The sequence below is a fragment of the Acinonyx jubatus genome, chromosome B4, assembly GCF_027475565.1.
Source record: "Acinonyx jubatus isolate Ajub_Pintada_27869175 chromosome B4, VMU_Ajub_asm_v1.0, whole genome shotgun sequence".
Classification (NCBI taxonomy): domain Eukaryota; kingdom Metazoa; phylum Chordata; class Mammalia; order Carnivora; family Felidae; genus Acinonyx; species Acinonyx jubatus.
Window position 1 is genome coordinate 88,728,376 of NC_069387.1, and position 22,846 is coordinate 88,751,221.

Genomic DNA, 22,846 nt, shown 5'->3' on the forward strand with positions numbered 1-22,846 from the left:
CCTTAGCTCTTTCTCCTCTCTTCAACAGACTTCTCGAAGCCTTTACAACAGCTGCTGCTTTTCTGTCAAGTCGGCAGAATCGACACAATTACTTCACTCTCCACTCACACTAATATGAACTAGGTTGTATGACAATGCATTCTTTATGAGTTTAGGTGTTTGTATATAAGGCCAACTAAACTATTTTACATATGGCTTAATTATTACAGTCCTTTTAAACAACTTTTTCCTTACACTCAGCTCAGCGCTCCTGTAAGTCAGTCCACAAATTACTGTGCTCATTTCCTTTTCTTTTTAAACAACTCCTTAGACTCTGGACAAAGAACTATGTTAGGTGTTGTAAGGGAAGTAAGAAAAACAGATGCTTATGTAATACACAGTTAAAGATACAAAGAAGAGGAAAGGGAGGGAATACTCTTCCCACTGCCCAGCTTCTGGGGAGCTAAACTGAATGATAATACCATGTGTCTTTTAAATCCCTCATTTACTGTCTTGCAGTTTATTTACCCCTAGCTTACTTAGGTCATCTGCCCTTAGTCCCATTATCACTGCTAGTACATGAAGGCTGAAATCCGCCCATTTGCCAGGAGTAATTCATGGGAGGTTGTGCTTGTCAGTACCAGATGATTTAAGGGGAGCCCCTTGCAAATGGACTGGCTTTTGACATGTGGGCCTTAATTCTTTGCCCGAATTAAATTTGTTTCGAAGTTTCTGATTTGCAAACAAAGCATTTTAAAACAAGCAGTGTGATGTACAAATTACCATCCTTCAGTTCATATTAGAATAATCCACTCTAAATCTGTTTGACATTTACCCTGTAAGAATTTTGCATCAATAAATCATTTCTGTAGCATCTTAAAATGCGCATAAGTAATCATATAACATCCTGCATCTCCAGGGCCTGTCCCGTTAGTGTGAATAAAAAAAATAATAAATTATAGTAATCAAGACATAATTATGTTGTCTTAAAAAGCTAAGGGTCATTTGGACTTGATTACTGAAGGAGTTATCAGTGCCAAAGAAAAGTCAGGGAACTACTTACTGGCTTGGGCCTGTAATTAAACATCTGGGACTGACATTTCGGTCATCAGAAGTAGCACCTTTGGAATAAATTTCAACACTGCCTTTTAGAGGAGCTACAGCAAATACAGAACCAGTGTAAGGGCTGGAGAGAGGTTGGTGGAGGAAAGGCCGACTGGTCTCAACATCAGCATTTAGCTATTAGGAAAACTGATGTCACAGTAGCTTGCCTAAAGTCCATATATAGTATTCAAATACTAGTTTGGGAAGAGTCGCTTTGTAATTTTGTCTAAGAACCTCCACCCCCCCCTCCCACCCCCACCCCGCGGAACACACACACCTGGTGTCCAGGGACCGCTCACCTGGAATGCGGGTGGGTGGTTTTAAGAATTACAACGCCTGTTTGTTGCGTGCTGGATGGCTCACCTGAATGCACAGTGCCGCTCCAGCCTCACCCTCCCACACTTAGAGAAGTATTTGCCAGATCTTTTCATCCCCTCGTTACCCAAAGCTCTCAACTGATTAGGGGCAACGCAACAGTCTCCTCAAACCCCTTAAACGTCCTCCGGCGGGTCCCTGGCTCGCTGTCCGGTCTCCTCGTGGTGGTTTCTCTCTTTTCTGCCCCTTCAGGGGTCTCAGGTGGGACCTGGGTGGGGTGCTCGGCTCCGCTCTTGGGCCTCAACCCTGGAGAGGGATGCGCCCAGGCAGACAGATTCCACCTCCCGCTCGCGCTCGGCGGCCGGCGGCCTCGCGGCGGCGGTGAAGGAGGAGGATTCGGAGGAGGAGGGAGTTGGCGGCCGCCGAGGCCGGGCAGCGGGCCCCGTCCGCGGCGGGCGCGCTCCGCGGTCCTCCCTCGCTCGTCTCCCATGCTCATATTTGGACTCGGCTGCCCGTGCCCAGGAATTTCCCGTCATGCCTCCCGCCGCCCCGTCCGTCGCCCGGAGCCTGGGAGGGAGGGAGGGAGCGAGGCTCGGACGGCGGCGGCGGCGGCGGCGGCTCACCGGCCCTTCCATGCGCCCACGGCGGACCCTCCCGCGCCCCCTCTCGCTCTGCCTCTGCCTCTGCCTCTGGCTGGCCGCGACTGCGGCGCGGGGAGCCGCGCAGTCAGGTAAGTTCGGGCTCCTTCGCCGCCTCACCTCCCCCTTCCCACCCCAGCCCTGCCGAGTTGAGGTGTGACCCCGACCCCTGATCCCCTCCGAGCGCCGGGCTGCGCCCCCTTCAGACTCCTGCGGGGACGCCCCCTTTCCTGAGCTCAGGAGGGGCGCGGAAGAGGAGCGCCCCTCGCGGGCGGTGTGTGTGTGGGGGGGTGGATGGAAGGAGGTCAAGCTGGCTTCGCCCCCGCCTACGGGAGGCGTCTGGCCGCCTCGCTGACACCTTATCTCGTCCCGGCGCGAACCTGAGCCCGAGGGAAGCGCTCGCCGGGCGCGGGCCCCCGGGGAGGGGCTTGGCGGGGCAGCCCGCAGGGGGCAGGGGAGGGGCGCCCCGCAGGGGGCCTCCCGGAGCCCCCGCTCGGCGCAGGACCGCCCCGCCAAAGTGCCCGCTCGGATAACGGGCCGGGGCGCGTGGGAATGCGCGGGTCAGGCCCGCGCCTCCCGCCGGGCGTCCAGGAGGGGCGTGGGGCGCCGACGCGCCGGGAGGAAGCGCCGGGAGCGGCGGGAGGCGAGGAGGGGACACCGGGGGCGCACTGCCCCCCCCCCCCCCCCGCCCGCCGCGTCGCCCGCGCCTCGGGCTCAGGCTCGGGCTCAGGCTCAGGCTCAGGCTCAGACTCCCGCGGGCCCCGCTGGTATCTAATAGGCCAAAACTGAACAAAACCCCGAGTATGCCAGGTACCAGTCTTGTTGTTTTTAAGGGGAGAAAAGCATCCGAGTCTGTTTTGTAAGTTTTACAGTGGACTGTTTTAAAGTGAACGAAAGTGTGAACGGAAGGTACCATTCCTGCATTCCTTGGTTTAGGACTATAATTGTGGTAATTCTGAGGTCTTAACACGATAATTTTTGAAGATCGTTTTCTTCAAATATTAGTGAGGGCTTTTTCTTTTACGTAAGGTTATTTATGAAAAGTAATGATCAGAGATTACAAATGTAGGTTTAGGTAAATGTGAAATTGCACGAACGTAGCTATTTGTGATGAGTATCTAACTTACTAATCATCAGAGCTTCTCAGTTCTTAATTTTTTTTTTCTGGAATGATAGAACAAAAATTTTAGTTCCTCAGTTGAGATTAGAAAATTTTAGTTTGCTTTTGGTTTTGCCACCAGTAGACTAAACTGTCAACATTAGATATGGCTTACAATTAGGACTTATAAATTAGTTGAAAGCCGACTCTATTAAGCATACTTTATGTTCAGAACCCGCTGGTCTGTTTCTTCATATTTCCATTTGTAACACTGGTGGCAAAATAGATTTTAAAAGTTGGTCTCGTCTATAACAAAAATCTTCAGGATTCAGGTAACTTATAAAATTGCCAATTTAGATTAATGGGAGCTTTTTAAATGTTTAATTTTATTAAATGTGCAGTTTATAAATACTAATTTAAGCAATGATATCAATTGCATGATTGAAAACAGTACTGATTAGTACTGTTTTTTTTTTTTAAAGATCTTTTATGAATTCGTATTTTACGAGTACCTTTAATAGTACTTCTTGGGAAATACAACAGGTTCTAACAGCACTTTTTATTGGTCTTCTAGAAAATACTGTGCTGCACGATAAAGAGTGGATTGTACTGCCAGGGAATATGGGTTTTTTTTTCTTTTTCCTTCAGTGATATGTTGACTTACCTAATACTTGTGGTAAAGCAGCCCTTGAAGACCCAAATCCACTGTACTGTGGCCCCTTTCCAGCAATTTTGAACACCAAATTTATATTTGGACCATTTAAACATTCATTCTTTTAATTTTGGTCCCTGCTGACATATAAGTCTAATTTCTGGTGACTTTTATTAGGGCCCTATGTGAACGTCCGGAATTTTTTTATATTAAAATAAGTAGCTCTCTGCCATGGAGAATTTTGTCACAGTGCCTAAACTGCCTGTCTGCCAAGGTTGCAAACATACAACATAATTTAGATTTTGAATCAACTCACGGTTTTTTGGCTTTTAAAGGTGCTTGTTCTAATATCTTAGCTAAAGTGTTAACCCATTAGGTCAGAAATCTTTACTGTTTTGCTAAACCCAAGTAACAAGAATATGCAAAGAAGATCCCAACAATAGTTTCATAGGTTTTCCCTATTCAAATACGTTTATCTCTTTTAAGTTACAAATGAAATTTCAACCATTAAAGAGGAACTTTAGGAAATAATGCTTTTTGGTTCTGTTATCGGTTGCAATTCTTTGATTTTATCTCAGCTGTGTTACTTATTATAGCTGGGGATTCGGTTCAGATGTTTAGCTCTCTTCTCTGTAAAGTGATGAAGTTGGACATAGTCTCCGTGTCCCTTCTGACTCCAGGATCCTGGAATATTGTTTTTGTTTATAAAATGCTGCAGTTACCCAGACTACATTGATTCAAACTTCTGATTGTCAACTCTTACTTGCTATGCATGTTAAACTGGTCTACCTGTAGTCAGAAATGATTGGTATGGATCCAGGTTTGGGAGCCTGAATCTGCCTCTGGAACATCTTGATATCTGGCATATGCACACAGTTGCACACACCTTGACAGAGTTCCATGATAGTAAGCTTCTGTTACTTTCTCTTTCCCTCTCTAATAGCAGAAGGTGCTGGTTATGTCATGGCGTAAATGTCTCACTGCTCTTTGGGGACAGCTAAGCCCAGGCCCTAAGATGGTCTGGTATTCAGTTTTGGAATTTGTGTTTGGGTTAGGGATACCACTGTAGGGCACCCAAACTTTTCTGTAGTTGGAGGCCTGTGACTAGTTCTTTGGAGGCATTCCAGATGAAATGCCCTACATTCCTACAAAATGCCCTATTGATCATACTTGGACCTACCCATCTGGTTTACTCAGAATTAAATTGAGTTTGGATAGGAGGGCAATCAGATAGCTATTTCATTTACTACTTGTTAGTTAGCATCTGTGATTGCTGTACAAATTGCTCAAGGCTTTACTTTGAGTATTTCTATATTTTCTCCTTCCTGGGCACAGTGAGATTTTCTTTTAAAATGCTCAACATGATTCCTGATCCTTGTTCACATATTTTCTCTATAGCATACCAAAGTCATGTTTATGACTTTTAAGGAAATGCAAATAAAGAGAAAAGAAATTATAGAAAAGGTAGGTCAGTAATAAATCAACCAATTGACTTTATAGAGGATTTGGTTATTGCCTCATTTAAGCTTCTGTTGCAAATAACAGAAACGAACATGAACTAGTTTTAAGAAAACGAAAGAAAGAAATTTGATGGGAGCCAAATGCAGACAGACCTTATTAGGGACCAGGGACTGGAAAACCTGGAACTTTCCTGCTCTCTACTGTTTGCCTTTCTTTGCTTCACTGTTCTTTCTTTGCTGACCATTTTTTTTCCGCTTTCCTGTGTTCATGGTTGCATGTGACTGTTCAGCAGCCCCTGAGTATTTACGTGTCCCTTGGTTCCAAGCACAAGGAAAGACTGATACGTTGAGACTTGATCCTAAATTCCCGAGAGAAAGAACGCAGTAGACATAGTGTGGGTCACATTGTTGACACAGATTTCCCCTAAGGTCTCTTTTAATTCTAGAATTCTTTGTAGTAGAGACTGCAGACATTTACGTGGTTTGATTTTGCATTTTTACATTTTGTATTATGGGGTTATTAGTCCTTAAAAGGTATAATTTTCTCTTGATTGCACTGTGTGTGGAAAAGCCACCTTCACTGGGATCCTAGGATGTTAGAGCAGTTCATTCATACTGAGGCAGGAATGCTGAAGAGGAGCCTTTGGGGAGTAAATGGGGGGGGGAGGGAGGGGGGGTTAGCACTACATTCAGGAGTTACAACGCAGCTCAGGATCCACCTGACTTGAAAATCCTTTTTAATGACAACTGATCCATCCTACAATCGTCTGCATATTTTTAGGAATTCACTGCATTAGAATGCTGAGCTCAAATAGCTCTTCAGGGTGAATTCATTGAAACTATTTAAGTAATAATTAGGGACTTTCAAAATAGTAATAGTTGAGGGAGTTCCTTAGTTATTTTCCTGTTTCTCACATGTCTAGCATTTTCCATCTCTACTTTCCTTTAGACTGCTTCTGCTGTCTGGAATATTTTTCTCTTGGAACCTGTCCTTAAGGCTCCATCTCATGGTCTTTTGTGAAGCTTTCTTCTCCTCTTAGAATTGTCATTTCCTTGTGTTTTCAAGACATTTTGTACCCTGATTGGAGCATGATTTTACCGTCTTGCATTATCAAATCCATATGTATTCATCTTCTTCACTAGACTATAAGTTCTATTAGACAAATGGATCATGTAGAAGAATTCGGATGGGCTGTTAGCATCCGTCATCCCAGGTATAATGATCCCAGCTTTTTCAAATGTTCTGAAGCTTGTATGGCATCCTGCTTGTCACTGCCTTCTTCTTCAGACATTGGAGTTCAGCCACTGCTCTTCTTTCTCAGTCCTTGCTGTTTCTTAGATATTGTAGGCTTTTCCATGAACATTGTAATTTCCTGTGTGATAATCACATATATAGAATGATAGAGTGTTTTCCTGCAAACCGAGATAGATGGGGAAAGAGAATATAGCAAACTGATGTGGAAGGAATCAACTTGTGTTGAGCACCCAGTATTTACCAGGTCAGATAGAGAGGGTGGGTGTAGAAAATCATTGGAGACTATTTGAAGGGAAATAGTGTGAAGATAAAAGATTGAAGATTAGGTGTGGCCTAGAATGTGGAGGACTTTTTTTAAGTTTTATTTTATTTTTATTAAAAAAATTTTTTAAAAATGTTTTATTTATTTTTGAGACAGAGAGACAGAGCATGAGCAGGGGAGGGGCAGAAAGAGAGCAAGACACAGAATCCAAAGCAGGCTCCAGGCTCTGAGCTGTCAGCACAGAGCCTGATGCAGAGCCTGACGCGGGGCTCGAACTCACAAACTGTGAGATCATGACCTGAGCCGAAGTCGGACACTTAACTGACTGAGCCACCCAGGCGCCCCTACGTGGAGGGCTTTTAATCCTAGGCCAGAAAATTTGGACTGGGTTAGTAAGCTATGAGATAGAAGTCTTTTGTGTCCTCAAAATATTATAATCAAAGTTGGAGCATAAGATATATTATCTAATAATCCAAAGGATGAACTGAGTCAGGAAAGAAACCATTGGACTAATAAAGAAGGGTTATAAGATATATTTTTTTTAATGTTTACTTTTGAGAGTGCACAAGCGGGGGGCGGGGGCAGAGAGAGAGGGAGATATAGGATCTGAAGCAGGCTCTGTGCTGACAGCAGTGATCCCTATGTGGGGCTCGAACTGACGAATTGTGAAATCATGTTCTGGGCTGAAGTTGGATGCTCAACTGACTGAGCCATCCAGGTGCCCTGAGTTTTTCTGAGAGACTGAAGAGCTAGGTTAGTGACTGTGGGATTGGAGAAGTGTTGCTGATATAGATTGGACAGAAATAAACAATTAATTGGAGATGGTGAAAGAGAGGGATGAATAAAAGATGATGGAAAGACGTTAGGCCCGGGTGATTGCAAGAATGTGAACTCAGGAGGTTTGTTGGTGAGGATAAAAAATGAGTTTTATTTTAGATCTATTGCATTTGAGGTGCTGGTAGAATATTAATGTGGAGACAAGTAGCTGAATCAGAAATGGAAGGTTCGGGTCTGGAGATCAAACGTATGCGACACCTGGGTGGCTCAGTTCTGTTAAGCATCTGACTCTTGGTTTTGGCTCAGGTCATGGATTTCATGGTTCATGTGCTTGAGCCCCGCATCCCACTCTGCGCTGGTGGTGGGGAGCCTGTTTGGGATTCTCTCTTTCTCCCTGTGTCTCTGCCCCTCCCCTGCTGCTTCTCGCTTTCTCTCTAAAATAAACAAACTTAAAAAAAAAAAGAATGAAGCAGTACAGTTTAAAAAAAATCATGAGTAAGGAAGATTAAAAATAAAGGGGAGAAGAAAACAAAACATTTTTGTTGACTGGAATAAGAGGGAGGGGACAGGAAAAGCATCATCAAGAAGATGCAGTTTCATCTGGCTTTGAAAGATGCCCAGTTAGTATGTGGCATTTTGTCCATGAACTTTCCTTATTTAGGGGACATCACATTTACGCACTCCACAAATAGTACATGGGAAGCCTTGAACAAAGGATACTGCACCCAGAAAGACCTTCCCAAACTGCAAAATTGTTGCTCCTTCTTCCCTTTTTAACCTCTCCAGTGGCTTATGGTAAGATAAGGAACTAACTCCTTAAATGTCTTCCTCATCACCAAGCCCTGATTTGTCTGTACTCTAAGCTTCCCACAAGTGGTTCATTTGGCCTTGAACACACATTTTACACTGTCTCCTCATTCCTCCCTTTACCTTCCCCAAGAACGTGAAGCCAATGTGATTGCCACCAGATGAAGTACTCTTTGGCTTTTTTTGGGTTGTTGTTCTCTGTGGGCACTTTTTATTGCCATGGTCAAGTTCTTATCCATAAAATAATTGTTGACAATTTCCTAAACTATAATAAAATAAAAAAGTATAATAAATCACATTCCTACCTCTTTCTTACAGAATGCCATGTTTTTCTTACCTTTTCAAATGTCACCTGCACGATTCTTGAACACTTGAGTTGGCCACCTGGGCCACCATACCCCGATCTCTGACATTTCGCCATGGTAGCCTGGAGTGGCATTGTTGCCTGGCATTTGTAAGAATGGGTTACCCAGCTGAGTGCTGACTTGGAAACCACGAGACAATTTCTTGGTATCTGACTTTCTGAAGGAAAGTAGAGGGGATTTACTTCATTGAGAGGACTTCAGTTGCACAAACTGTAGAGGTTTGTAAGATATGAAGATGACTGCAAGTGAAATAGAGTAATAATGCTGGTATAGGACATGTGTTCTCAGGGCCTGGCTTCCTGACCAACGGTATAACCTGATTCTGTTTCTAAAAATAGTACACTGTTCATTACATTTGTCTAAAATGACATATTTATGTTCAGTCTAGAGTATTAAGAATAATTTCTACTTTGATTTAAAAAAAGGAACCATCTCATATGGTAGTATTTGTGTTTTTATGGCTTTTGACTGAGAAAATGCCTACTAGCAAAAAGCCACTATTGAGGTTTTAAATGAGTTTTTTTTAATATAAAAAAAAAGCATTCTCATGTTTGGAAAGTACACATGTGTAGGAATTATGGTATATAGAGTCTATGGACAGCTCGATTTCTTGCTTTGTGGATACTCTCAGAGAGGTTCTGTACTCAGCTTTCAGTGACTCATTGTCACCTCACTTTAGAATGGGGTGGAGAATCTGACCATGGTTGAAATTTTGGAATGACAAGAACCCTTCTCAACATGCTCCTGCAACAGCAGTTGACTATTTTATGCCAGACAATGTACTTTATGCTAAGACTGGGCTGTGAAGCAGTCTCAGGGATTAGTATATGAATACGTTTTATAATTATATTTTCAGGTATATGAGCATCATTCTTAGGGCTGTCCTCCTGTTTTTAGGATGAAATTTAATAGGTGATTTGCATACAAATATATCCCTACAGCAGTCTCTGTTATGGCATAACTGTCTTCTATTACAGTAAATTACATGATGAATCTTTATGGTTTTTTAGGTCAGTTTATTTTGTTTAAAGTGGAAAAAACCTGCAAACAAAACCAACCACTCCCTCAGTACATATGTTAAATTTAAGACGACACTGAAGATAAGCCTATGCTGCATGTTAGAGTCTTTAAAAAAATATCAGGACAGCTTTTGTGTAAATCAGAGAGCCGTGACTTTTATTTATTTATTTATTTGCTGTTTATTTATGTATTTAATTTCTCTTAATTTATATCGAGTCTGATTGTTAGAGAATCTGGGCGTGGTTGGGGTTGGGAGAGATCTACAGTGACTATTACAGGTGGATATGTTATTTTAGATTAGTGTGTATAAGGAAAGAAAGGCAGAGCCATATCTCCCTGTACACAGTCCAGAAGATTAGATAGGACAGCAATTGAGGGACCAAAGGTCCCTGGGAGCCCTGGCCTCACAGTAACTGAGAATGAAAAAGTGCAGACACTACCATCTTTCCTATCTATATGCCCTCTAGTTAGGTCACTGTAGAGAGCCAGGATGAGCATAGTTGAGGTGGGGATGTTTACCAACTTGCAGAGCCAGTTGAAAAACTGCATACTCTTTAATATATTTGCATCCTTGTGCATATGTTCATGTTGCAAAGGAATCAGTGTAGTGTGATAAAAAGAACATTGGATAACAAATTGGAAGACTGGGTTTTCCTAGTCCTTTTCTTGTCTAAGGCATGTAAGCTCTCTGTGCCTCAGTCTTCACATCTGCAAAATGAATTGGTTGGACTGAGTAATACCTAATATATAAGATTCTGTAGTGTATGGATTCTGTAGTGAGTGTATGGGTTGTCTAAAAGTCTGCAAGGATCTTTCATAATTTTTAATGGAAATGACATAATTAATAAATTATACGTAATTATGTCTTTTCTTGTTATGTTTGGTTCAAGTTGTCTGTTTTGTGGAACTAAGTATAAATATTATTCTGTGACTAAGATCTTCTGTTTGAACTTTGTAGCCTAATGTGCTCAGTAATTTGAGCCATAAGCAAAGTTATATAACCCTTTTAAAGATTTAGTATTTATTTAGAGGATAGGTTACAGTGAATTAGAAGCATCATATTAGCTATCCCATTTGAAGTAATGGCAGTAAGCACTAGGAATTATATTGGTTGTCCTAAATGTATAGCTAAGAATTGCTTATTTAGGCTTGGTGATATATCTCAGATAAGAACAGTCTTCTTTTAATTAGGGTACACTGCTAGTAGAATTTGCTTTTGACCATTCTAGAAATATATTTAATTCTTTTTTTTTTTAATTTTTTTTTTTAATGTTTTATTTATTTTTGAGACAGAGAGAGACAGAGCATGAACGGGGGAGGGGCAGAGAGAGAGGGAGACACAGAATCGGAAGCAGGCTGCAGGCTCTGAGCCATCAGCCCAGAGCCTGACGTGGGGCTCGAACTCACGGACCGCGAGATCATGACCTGAGCTGAAGTCGGCCGCTTAACCGACTGAGCCACCCAGGCGCCCCTATTTAATTCTTTTTTTTAATGAAAAAAAATTTTTTAACATTTATTCATTTGAAAGAGAGAGAGACAGAGAGAGAGAGAGAGAGAGAGCATGAGTGGGGGAGGGGAAGAGAGAGAGGGAGACACAGAATCCAAAGCAGACTTCAGGCTCCCAGCCATCAGCACAGAGTCCGACCTGGGGCTCAAACTCAGGAACCGTGAAATCATGACCTGAGCCCAAAGTCAGACGCTCAAGTGACTGAGCCACCTAGGCGCCCTGAAATATATTTAATTCTTAAACTAGTTAATTTGCTCTTATCATTAAAGAAGAAAATCTCCATTGAGCTTTAAGGAAGAAAAACAATTTTACTAGTTAGGTAAAAAAAAACACCAAACTTCTCTTGCCTTTAAAACGTATTAGTAAACATTTGCCCTTTTTTATTATAAAATATTTCACATGCACAAAGAATATATCACATCTCTATATAAGACATACAGAGTAATTTTTAAAAATCTAGATGTCCCCACTCCGCTTCAAAAGTGGAATGGTAAAAGCTGCCTGTGTGACCTTCATTCACAGCTTCCCTCTCTGCTCAGAGTACCCACAGTCCTGCATTCCATGATGATCACTTCACACAAATGATAACTAATACACTCTTGCTTCTTTTTTTTATAGTTATACCATAGATGTATCTAAATCTACATATTTTATTATTTACTTTTGCATGTTTGGAGGCCTGTCAATGGTGTCATCTGCTGTGTAACTTCTGTGACTTGCTTTTCCCCCCATCACATTATATTCGTGTTATCCATATTGGTGTCTGTAACTCATTTTTAAAGATGAACATTTCTTTTGTTATCCATTTGTTTTTCTACTTTTTTTTTTAATTTTTTTTTTTAACATTTATTTATTTTTGAGACAGAGAGAGGCAGAGCATGAACGGGGGAGGGGCAGAGAGAGAGGGAGACACAGAATCGGAAGCAGGCTCCAGGCTCTGAGCCATCAGCCCAGAGCCTGACGCGGGGCTTGAACTCACGGACTTCGAGATCGTGACCTGAGCCGAAGTCGGACGCTCAACCGACTGAGCCACCCAGGCGCCCCTGTTTTTTTACTTTTTATTTATTTCTGCTCCTTTCACACTTATCTGGTAGGGTGCTTCTATTTTCCTGTGAAGTCAGATTGTTGTATTTTCTCCCACTGCTTCTATGCTTCACCATCCATATATCCCAAATAATGATAATAATGATAGTGATAATGATAATGGCAAATACTCACATATAGATGTTACTAGTGTATTTACTATTTGTTCCAGACACTGGTCTAAGTGTTTGCCCTTTACATATATTAACTTATTTACTGTGCATGGCAACTTTATCAAGGAGGTAGCATGTTACCATGAGAGCTCATATTTGAGATGAGGCCCGTAGGAGCGAGGAACTCAATAATTTGCATGACTGATTCGAATCATGGCAGTCTGGCTGCAGAGTTTATGTTCCTACTCATTATACTATTGTGACTCCTATGTAGTCTTTTTTTTTTTTTTTTAGTTATATTTTTTCCCATTTAACTTTTTAAGGTATTCAACCATTTTTGTGACTCTCAAAAAAGAATGACCCTAGTGTGAGCTTCAAGCTGGTTCTCCTGCACAACACCAGTTTTTAATGTCATGCTGTAGTTTAATTTCCTTCATGGTTTGACCATGACTTTTTAATGTAAGTTTTAAAGAATTCTCTGGGATTTATTATTGCTTTTTCCCCTAATTAAAAAATATACCTTCTTCATTATTCTTCTAAAATCTTTCAGTCATTTCCTTTAGTATGTGGCTTGGAATTGGTTCCATTGATTTCCTGCACTAATTTGGACCATTTTCTTCATTTTTAGACAACGGCATCCTCTTTTAAAAAATATTTCTGTGACCTTAAATGAATCAGTTAATCTTCCTGAGCCTTGGACTTGCCAACTAAGTTGCATTTGTTGAGTGTAATTATTTCATTAATCAGACATATGTAATTGCTAATCAGAACCTCCTTTCAGTGTGAAGTAACCATGGGCGATCATGAAGGAAAATAATTAAGTAAAGAGAAGTCCTTGGTAGTGGTTGGAAATTACTGATTTTCCTCAACCCCTCAAATTGCAGAACAAAAAACTTCAGCATAGAGAGTGAAATCCCTTTGTACTGTAACTTTCTTGTATAACTTTAATTTTTTCCTAAATTGATTAATTTCCTAACTGATTTTTTTTCTCTTACATTGTGAGTTTATGAGGTCTTCAGGTTTTCCCAGGGTCTTGGATAATCTCCTAATATCCTTTATTTAAACATGCTCATATTTCTCTCATATAACCAAACAAAAAGCCTCTCCACTTGCTATCATCCTCTGTGACCAAGTTGTTTTTACAAGTTGTCTATGTTCTTGCTGTCTATCTCCTATCCATCCAAAAATATGTATTAAATCTGTGTTATGTATCAGGAACTAACTTCTCTAATCTCTGGGGATGCAGCATGAGCTAGAGAGACTAGTTACTTTCATTCTCAGTTTGGAACCAGCATAGCCTGTTGTAGAAGGAGTGAGAAGACCATTCTGTGGTAGGAGCAGGAGGGAAGATGGTTATAGTTGAGGGCAAAGAGGATGGTGAGATCATATGGGGCTTTTGGACCATAATGAGGAGCTTAGATATTATTCTGTGTGATGGAAGCCATTAGTGGGTTTTAAGCAGGCAGTGACAAGATCTGATTTGCATTTTAAAATAATCAGTCTGGCAGCTGTGTGGAGAATGGATGGTAGGGATCAAATGGAAGCAGGTAAACCATTAAAGTCTAGTGTACTTGATAATGGTGCTGGTGGCAAAACTCATGGATTGCTGATGGATTGGCTATAGGATCTAAGAAAATGAGAGGAACCTTCCATGCTATTCCACTGAGATTTCTTTGATTGGAGCCATTAATCATGTCCATATCACTAAACCTAATGGACTCAATTTGGGTACCTATCTTCCTGACTTCAGGGCGTTTGATACATTGACTGTTTACTTCTAGAAATAATCTTTTCTACTGATTTGTAGCACTGTTATTGTTATATATGTGATCCTAGGCAAATTAATTAAAGTATCTGTGCCTTAGTTTTCCTCACTTGTAGAATGGTGATAGTATTGTTCCTACCACATAGATGGTTATAATCGTTGAATTAGATAATAAATGTTGATTACTTAGTGTAGTGCTTTCCACAGAGTTCATTCACAGTAAATGTTAGCTAGCAACATCTTTATCATCCTTATCATTAGCTAGCAACATGCCATTATCATTGTTTTTCTGGAACAACACTTTCCTTGACCCCTTCCTTCTTTGGCCAGTGCTTGTTCTTGGTCTTCTTTGCTAACTCTTTGTCCTCCAGCTCACCTATAAATGTTGAAGTTCCTCAGGGCTCTGACATTTTCTCTTCTCATTTTACACCTTTTCTGAGGCAATCTAATTTACTCCATTGCTTTAGTTCCACTTGTATAAAGTTAACTCCTCCTAAATCTAGCCATAAACCAGATCTATTTCCCAAGCCACAGTCCTGTATATCACTTGCTTGTGTATTATCTCTGCTTGGCTGGCTGTGTCTTAAGCCCCTTTAATATGTTAAAAAAAATGAATGAGAGAGAGAGAGAGAGACCCGCAGAGAGAGGGAGAAAGAGAATCCCAGGTAGGCTCTGTGCTCATCAAGACATGCGTCTTGATCTGACAAACCATGAGATCATGATGTGAGCCGAAACCAAGAGTCAGATGCTTAACTGACTGAACCACCCAGGCGCCCCTGAAGTTCCATATTCTTATAATGGCTTCCAGGATTTGTTTCTGCCTACTTTGTGAGCCTTATCGTCTCCCCCCTGTACTTCTTACCTACACCATCCAGACATGCTCTTCTTTCATAACTGCCAACAGACTACACTCATTCTTATCTGCCGCTGGGACACTTGTTTCTTCATTCTTAATATGGGCAACACAGTTTTATCTTTTATTCTTAGTTTAAATGTTACTACCTTCAGGAAGGCTTTCTTATGCCCTCCCCATCCCCTGCCCTCCCCTCCCTCCCCCGACAACTAGACTACTTCCCTCTGTGATAAAGGGTATTTATGCCCCCTTTGTTTCTCTGTGATCCTTACTGCACTTGCTAATAGTGTCTTTCTCACAATATGTTAGCTTCACAGAGGCGGGGACCATGGCATATTGTTTCTCACTTTGTCCCCAGCATCTGTTTGTTAAATAGAGTAAAGGGTGAATGCAGTGTGGGCTTGTCCAGTTTGGGAAGTGAGAGGCCTTGTAGCTGAGTTTGATGTGTGCTTTTCCTAATCTTTCAGGGTGATAAAGAGAAGAAGAGAACAGTTTAGGTTTACTGTAGTTTAATTTTCTGACTCCAGTGGCCACAGTGTAGAGAGAGGGGAAGGAGCATCAGAACTGGAGGTGACTGGAACAAGAAGTGGTGCCTTAGGGTTCGGTGTCTTTTCTCTTATCGAAGCGCCCAGAATTTCCAGGGCAGTGCCCCTAGTTCCCTACATTTGCCTGTCCTTTTTCAGAAGTCAGCCATGGCAGTGCTTCCCAAATGTGTGGTATGCTAGGCATGCGCATTACCTCAGAACCCCTGCTTAGTGTGGCCTCCATGCCAGAAGTGCTTGCCAGAGTTAACTGTTGGCTCTACATATACTCTGTGCCAGTTATTAAGCTCTTTATACTTGTGACCTACCTGCTCTCTGGCCCTGGCGCCTATTTACAATCCTGGCAGGAATCTGCTGGATTCTCGTTCACTAACTTGCAGGAACAATGTTTGCACATGAGAGGAGTTGGGATTGGCTTCTTCTCTAGTACGTTTGCTCTGCACTTTGTTTAGCAGAAGTATTTCAGAGTGGGTTTATCCTATTTCACTTTCCAGTGCGGATGCACATCTTCCTCTCTGTTTTCTTTAAAAGATACTTATTTGTATTGCCGCCTTTGTGTGTGTGGTGTGCACGTGTATGCAAGTGTGCAGGCTCTCTTTATCTCTGCTTTTTAAAAATTCCCTCCCTGTCATTTCTTTGTTTTCTAACTCTATATGAGAATCATTTTTTTAGTAGGTGCATTTAAATCCTTTATATTTTATGTTATCATGGACATCTATGATGGCATTCCTTGTCCTGTTGTTTTATACTCTTTTTATGATCTTTTCCTCTTAGTTTTCAGTATTTTGCCATATGGTTTCTGTGTTTTATTTGCTTTTATATTTCATCGGGATTTGAAAGGTTGACATATTTTAACTTCTATGACCTTGAAAAAGTGTTTAGAAACATCATTGAGCCTAAACTAATTTAAATACTAAATTTGAAAAAAAACCAGGATACAATAAATAGCATTTGTCTCTTCTCTGCAGGAGAAGTCTGGGATTCTTTTATTTTTTCTGCTCTGCCTTTGTTAACGAAAGTGGGGCTATAGATCCACATGATTATTGTAGAAGTGTTATTTTTATATGTTCTCTCTTTTAAGGAGAGAACATATTTCACTTAATTATATAACATCTACTGCCTTTAGTGATTACCATCATACCTTTTCTACCTCAATTTTACCATTCTTAAGGATATTATGATCATTGTATCATTTGGCTAGAGTTCATCCTTGAGGCCTTTTTTTCCCCTGCATGCAGAATATATGCATGCATGTTTCCTGAGCTCTCTTGTTATCTGAAGGAATTACAGAGTGTTATATAACATGTAAGCCCTTTATTTGCAAAACAACATTTAATTGATAAGAGGAATCCAATAAAGCACAATTAGGAGGCTTTGAAATGCTTATAGAATAACCTGAATGTAAATAATAGTGTAATTATGAAATATAAAAAGTTGCTAGCATCTGTTTGGAAGAAGAGCCTAAGAATAATAGAATTTACTGGCATTCAAGTGACAAATTAGTATCAGTCACAAGGTTAGTACTGGAAATTCAGTACCTCTAATTCTGAGTCGTGATGCAAAATTCATTACAAGTTCTAGAACAGTTTTATCTTTGTGAGTGACATTGACAGTTTTTAGGTGCATTGCAACAGTATTTTCTAACTCTTACTGAAATGTTGAAATTAGAGTTGACCAAAAGTTTACTTTGTCAGATTTCTGTTTTATTAGTACATTAGTCTCACTCACGCATAAAGTTAGGTCACTCTGTGTGAACGACTGAAACAGTTGATTGCAAAACTTGAAATTTTTTTGTCAAAGATACGATTTTTTTTTTTTTTTTGGCAGTCACTGAAACATACTGCTATAATAGAAAAACTAATCTCAAATTAATCTTAGTTGTCTGTTAGACAAGCACCTCATTCTTAACCGGGTCCAAAACTAAGCTAATTAAACGCTGCCATATATGCACATATATGCACATGCACACACATCACACATACATACACACCCTTTCATGTTCTATTTCTGTCTCTATACGATGGCTCTGACTTTTTTTCTTCTCAGTAAGGGGAGCAGAATTCATTGAGCAGTCTGCTAATTGCTCTCAAAAATATTATCTCATTTAATCCTTCCAAAACCTAATGAAGTAAGTGTTATGATCTACATTATGTAAGTAAGGAAACTGAGGATCAGAGAAAGTAACTAATTTGCTCAAGATTTATCACGTGGGCTAAGTGATGGAGTCAGAATTTGAACCCAGCTCTGCCTCTTTTCTGTATACCACATTGACTAGATACAGCATAGGACTCTAGTCTTACGGGAACTGGGATGTTATGCACAGAGATGAGGGAAGACAGAGGAAGTGACATTTGAGTTTCGCTCCATGAAAACATTTATTGAGCCTTTATTTTACAGTGGCAAATACCACTGACTATTCTCAAGGAGGTTGTAGGAGAGGCATATATATAAACCTGAAACTCTAACGTGCAGAAGTAGTTATAATAATAGAGGCACTGAAGTAAGAACTACTATGAAGAAGAGTTGATTCCTTTCTAATGGAAGGGATAGGGAGAGGAGTGTGTGGAACCACCATAAGGGAAAGTTTCCTGGAGGAAATGATGTCTAAACTGGTCTTGAAGGCTAAAAATGAAGAGTTCATTCCTTTTATGAGTCTGTGGGTGGTGTGGCGAGGGTAGAATAAATAGTTGGCCACCATCAGAACAGAGTATTTATTTACCAAAAAATACTTATTGAATGCCTACTAGGGGTTAGGCACTGTGTAAGGTACTAGAGTCAAAGTAAAGGACAAGAGAGTTCATGGAGCCTATCATGTACCAGGGAGTGTTGAGGGCAGAAGTTATATAAGCAGGAAAAGAAGTGAAGCTGATAGGTCTTGAATGCCTGGCCAGATTGGCTGAATTTTCCCTTGTAGGTGCTAGTGAGCTTGGAAGTACTTGAAGCGGGGCTATTGACATGGTCAGAACTAGTACACAGCACTTTTGCAGCAGTAGGGAGGGTAGATGTGAGGGGACTCAGGTTAGAGGCAGGAAGACCATAAGGGGCCATTACTGCATTCTAGATGAAAGATGAGAAGAAAAGGATGTATTTGAGCAGTATCTTGGAAATAAATTTGACAGCACTTAGTGTCAATTAGATATGAATGGTTAAAATGAAAAAAAAAATGAGGATGACTCTCAGATTTGGAGTTTAGTGACTGGGTGGATGGAAGTAGTTTTTAACAGGATCAGGAATACAGAAAGAATAACAAATTAGTACAGAAAGAAACAAATTGAGTTTACCAATAATAAGTTGGTAAAGAAACAAACAAATGAATAGTTTGAGATGCATATGGAAAACCCAAATTCTTTTAAAAACATGATTTGACCACCTAAAATTAGTAAAGAAAACTACTGTGGGATAAAGTAGAAAGACATTTTGTAAAATATTAGATATCTTTCGCTCTATGATTTCATTCATGTCTTCTCCTCTCTCCTAAGTCCAACTTGGGATCAAAGGGTAGTTGATAGAGGCCGTGAAGCTTTATCTTTCAGTGTGATAGGAGTCCATTTTCATAAAACTTCTCCTTTATCTGCGCTATCAGATTCAAGCCACAACACATACCGTCATGAGAATTTCATTGTATAATTTTCTTACGTTCTGCAGCAGAACATAAACTTGGAGGGGAGGAATGCTAAAATTCTGGTACAAGAGCAAATATTTATTTGCAGTTTCCGGTGCTAAAACTTTCTGTTTTCCTGGAATGGTGGCAGAGTTCTAACTTAAAATATTTGAGACATGATTTAAGGACACATATGTTTAGGGCTTATATTCAACTCATTAAAAATACTCTTTTAGTGATAGATGTAGATACTGTAGTTTATAGTCCCAGGCGTAGGATTTAGTCAGCCTACATTAGCAACTGTTTCTTTAGGTGAAATGGTCTGTTAAGGCATTCCATCTTTTTTGCACGTATAAGCTTTATTTTTATGAAAAACCTGCACATGGTTCTTGGTACATGGGAACCATCTCCACCTCCACCCCCGTCTCCATCTCTGTGTCATTCTTCTGGAGTAATGTTTTTAAATCGTTCTGGTAGTTCCCTAATTTTAGTCAATATAGTTATAGCACTGCTTCTTGATTCATCTGTTTTGTGTGATATCCAGTCATGAAAAAGAAGGATCTATCTGCTCTCTCTTCTCCAATCTGTCTACCACTGTTGACTTTGAAGTTCCCTTACTATTCACTTTTGTAACAATAAATATTTGTTCATCAGCTGTTGGTAGGCTACATGCCAAGCAGTTGTGACAAAGATTCCAAGGAGAGTGACTTACGTGAGCAAAAGTTTCTTTTTTCTCCCACAGTAGCCCAGGGTAGGTAATAGCCCACAGGTAGCTTGCCTTCCCATTCAAGTAGCTTCCATGGCACGGTCCAGGCATGCTGCTACAGTCGTTGCCATTTCCCAAGGAAGAGGACGGCTGAAGTAAGTGACTTTGTAAAGGAGGTGACGCAATCTTTCGAATTATTTTCCATCAGCCAAAACTTAATATCATGGTCTCAGCAAGGGAGGCTGAGAAAGGTAGCAGTATGTTCAGCTAAAATTGCAGAGGGTTCTGGGGCACCTGGGTGGCTCAGTCGGTTAAGCGTCCGACTTCAGCTCAGGTCACGATCTCGAGGTTTGTGAGTTTGAGCCCCGCGTCAGGCTCTGGGCTGGTGGCTCAGAGCCTGGAGCCTGCTTCCGATTCTGTGTCTCCCTCTCTCTCTGCCCCTCCCCCGTTCATGCTCTGTCTCTCTCTGTCCCAAAAATAAATAAACGTTAAAAAAAATTTAAAAAAAAATTGCAGAGGGTTCTATTACACAAAGAAGGAAGAGTGGATTCTAAGAGTCAATTAGCATTTTCTGGTCTAGTTAGTATCTCTTGGTGTTACTTTATGAAGTCCTGATACTCTTACCCCTTCCTCTACCTTTCTTTCTGGCCTTTTGTACATTTTGTCCACAATATAAATGTTCTTTTTGTTTTAAAACGTGATGTTACTAATGTTTGCCTTCTCTTCTGAAACTGCAGCCAAATCTCTGTGTGTAGCTGGTCTCTAAAAGCTCATATTGTTACTTCCATACTTATTTACTTTCAGGTAAAAAAAACGAGCTGTTGCCATAGTTCCTTCTTCTTAGGTTCAGGGTGATGATCTCTGGGCCACTGGAAAGGATATAAGTCATGGCAAATGGATTGGTTTTTCTTTTTCTTTTTTCATACATTGATTAAAATCAGGGCACTGTATTTCTAAGGTCTGCATCTAGGCACTGACTTGTTTATTCCATAAGAGAAGCAGCACCGAAGGAATATGGTTAGTGCTCAGGGAGCTTTCTTTCAGTCACTTCAGGAATTAGGTTCATTGTATTCAGGAATTTTATTGTGACCAGGAACTACTCAGTTAGTTTTGCAGCTGAGTGAAAACTTTTGTCTTGAAGGACTGAGACTGGTTTGTTATCTCTAGGTGATCCAAGGTGAAGTAGGTCTCTCCCTTAATATCTGAGTATGAGAGGAGAGCTGTGTTTTCTGACCAAGGTAAGATTCTCTTTGGGGTATTTAGGAATAGTAGGGCTGACTAATGAGAGAGATTCTGGGCTTTTCAAGGTGGTCTCGTTGTCTTTCGTATTGGACTTCTAATCATTCCAGACCCAGTTATTTTCCCAAACAAGGACACAATCTGGAGCACAAGAGTCACTGCCCTTGAAGAATTTTTCATGTGGTAGAAGAGATTAATAGAGACCACAGTTCAAATTCTGGCTGCATCATTTACTGGCCTTATGACCTCAAGCAAATTATTCTCTGAACCAGAGATTCTGCTGGAATGTATAATCCTCAAATCCCAGTGGCTTAAAACACTGAAGGTTTATTTCGTGCTTGTATTGCACATTCATTGTCAGTGGGGGGACTCTAGGATCATCGTTAATGGAGCAGCCACTATCTAATTAATAGAAATTACTGGTCACTTTTGGAGAGGAAAGAAAGTTCTGGAGAGTCTCATAGCAACAATTAAGTGCTGTGTCTCAGAGGTGACATACATTATCATTTATGTTCACAACTTATTGCCCAGAACTAATGACATGGTCTCACTCGATCACATGGGGTCAGGAAGTGCATTCTTAATTTGCCTGGAAAACGGAGAGTCAGAAATGCTCAGCAAATAGCACCAATGACTACAACATATAGGAATGCCTGCCTGAGGGTTGATAAGAGGATTAAATGATACATACCTACATACAAAATGACCTAGTGCAGGTGCTCAAAAATGATTATCATTAATAGTAATATCAAGTAAGATGTATGGGTGCAAAATATTTGAATGATATTATAAAGTGTGACTAAAGATTCTTTCTTGTAAGCTATATAAGACTATATCACCACTTATATGCAATTGTCTTGTAAATTAGAACACAGTGCACAGATGCAAGCTGGTGCTATTATCTAATAGATATTAGAGATGCAGCAGTAGAGCTTGATTCAGTGTTGGAGCTACATCTTCACATGGTTGAAGTCGTAAGAGTAGGTGAGATGTGCAAGAAAGAGATTAAATAGAAATACACAGGGCACTGAACAGGTAGCTTTGAAGCATAACCACAGTTTGGAAATCAGAAGGAAATACAACAAGAGATAGAGAAGTGATTTCTGGAAAGGGAGGAAGAAAATGATACTGTGTAGTGTCATAGAAAAGTCAAGCGAAGGGTCGCCTGGGTTAAGCATCTGACTTCAACTCAGGCCATGATCTCATGGTTGGTGAGGTTGAGCCCTGCATTGGGCTCTGCACTGACAGTACAGAGCCTGCCTGGGAATCTCTCTCTCTCTCTCTCTCTCTCTGTTTGCTCCTGCCCTCACATTCTCTCTCAAAATTAATAAACTTAGAAAAATTAAAAAAAGAAAGAACAAGTGAAGAATGTTTCAATGAGAAAATCAACTATATAAGATGTCACGAAGAGGCATTGACATTCAGTTCTGCAAATTCCATGGGGGGGTGGTATTAACGAATAATCAATAGAGAATGTTACTGAAGGAAGGACTAGTAGTCTTAATTGAGAGGTGTCTCTGTGCCAGGTGCTCCTCTAGTAGCAGTCTTGCAGGGAAGCTTTTATAAATTCCGTGTTTACAGATAAGATTCTCAAAGCTCAGAATGAAACTTGCCAAATGAAACCTAACTCGTCAGTGAGAAAGTTTGAATTTGAACTCTAGTAACAGAAAAGCAAAAGGAAACTGTACTATGTAAACACAACAA

The 22,846-nt window shown here is 40.7% G+C and overlaps 1 protein-coding gene and 1 long non-coding RNA gene across 9 annotated transcripts in view; one reads left to right on the forward strand and one right to left on the reverse strand.

Moving 5' to 3' along the window:
• The window catches only part of LOC106981356 (uncharacterized), a 41,518-nt gene extending 39,279 nt beyond the window's left edge, over positions 1-2,239 (reverse strand). For 2 of the 6 annotated variants that reach the window (XR_008300311.1, XR_008300308.1), the window contains exon 1: positions 1,383-2,224. This is a non-coding gene — a long non-coding RNA (uncharacterized LOC106981356). Of the gene's footprint in view, positions 1-1,382 lie in introns of all 6 variants that reach the window. The other 4 variants (XR_001431195.3, XR_008300310.1, XR_008300309.1 and 1 more) reach the window with 4 other exon arrangements.
• Positions 1,918-22,846, forward strand: part of MSRB3 (methionine sulfoxide reductase B3) — a 172,293-nt gene continuing 151,364 nt past the window's right edge. The window contains exon 1 of one of the 3 annotated variants that reach the window (XM_027071322.2): positions 1,918-2,128. In XM_027071322.2, coding sequence (XP_026927123.1) covers positions 1,933-2,128 — 196 coding nt within the window. In that variant the 5' untranslated portion in view covers positions 1,918-1,932. Of the gene's footprint in view, positions 2,129-2,768; positions 2,847-22,846 lie in introns of those variants that run through there. The other 2 variants (XM_015079522.3, XM_015079523.3) reach the window with 2 other exon arrangements.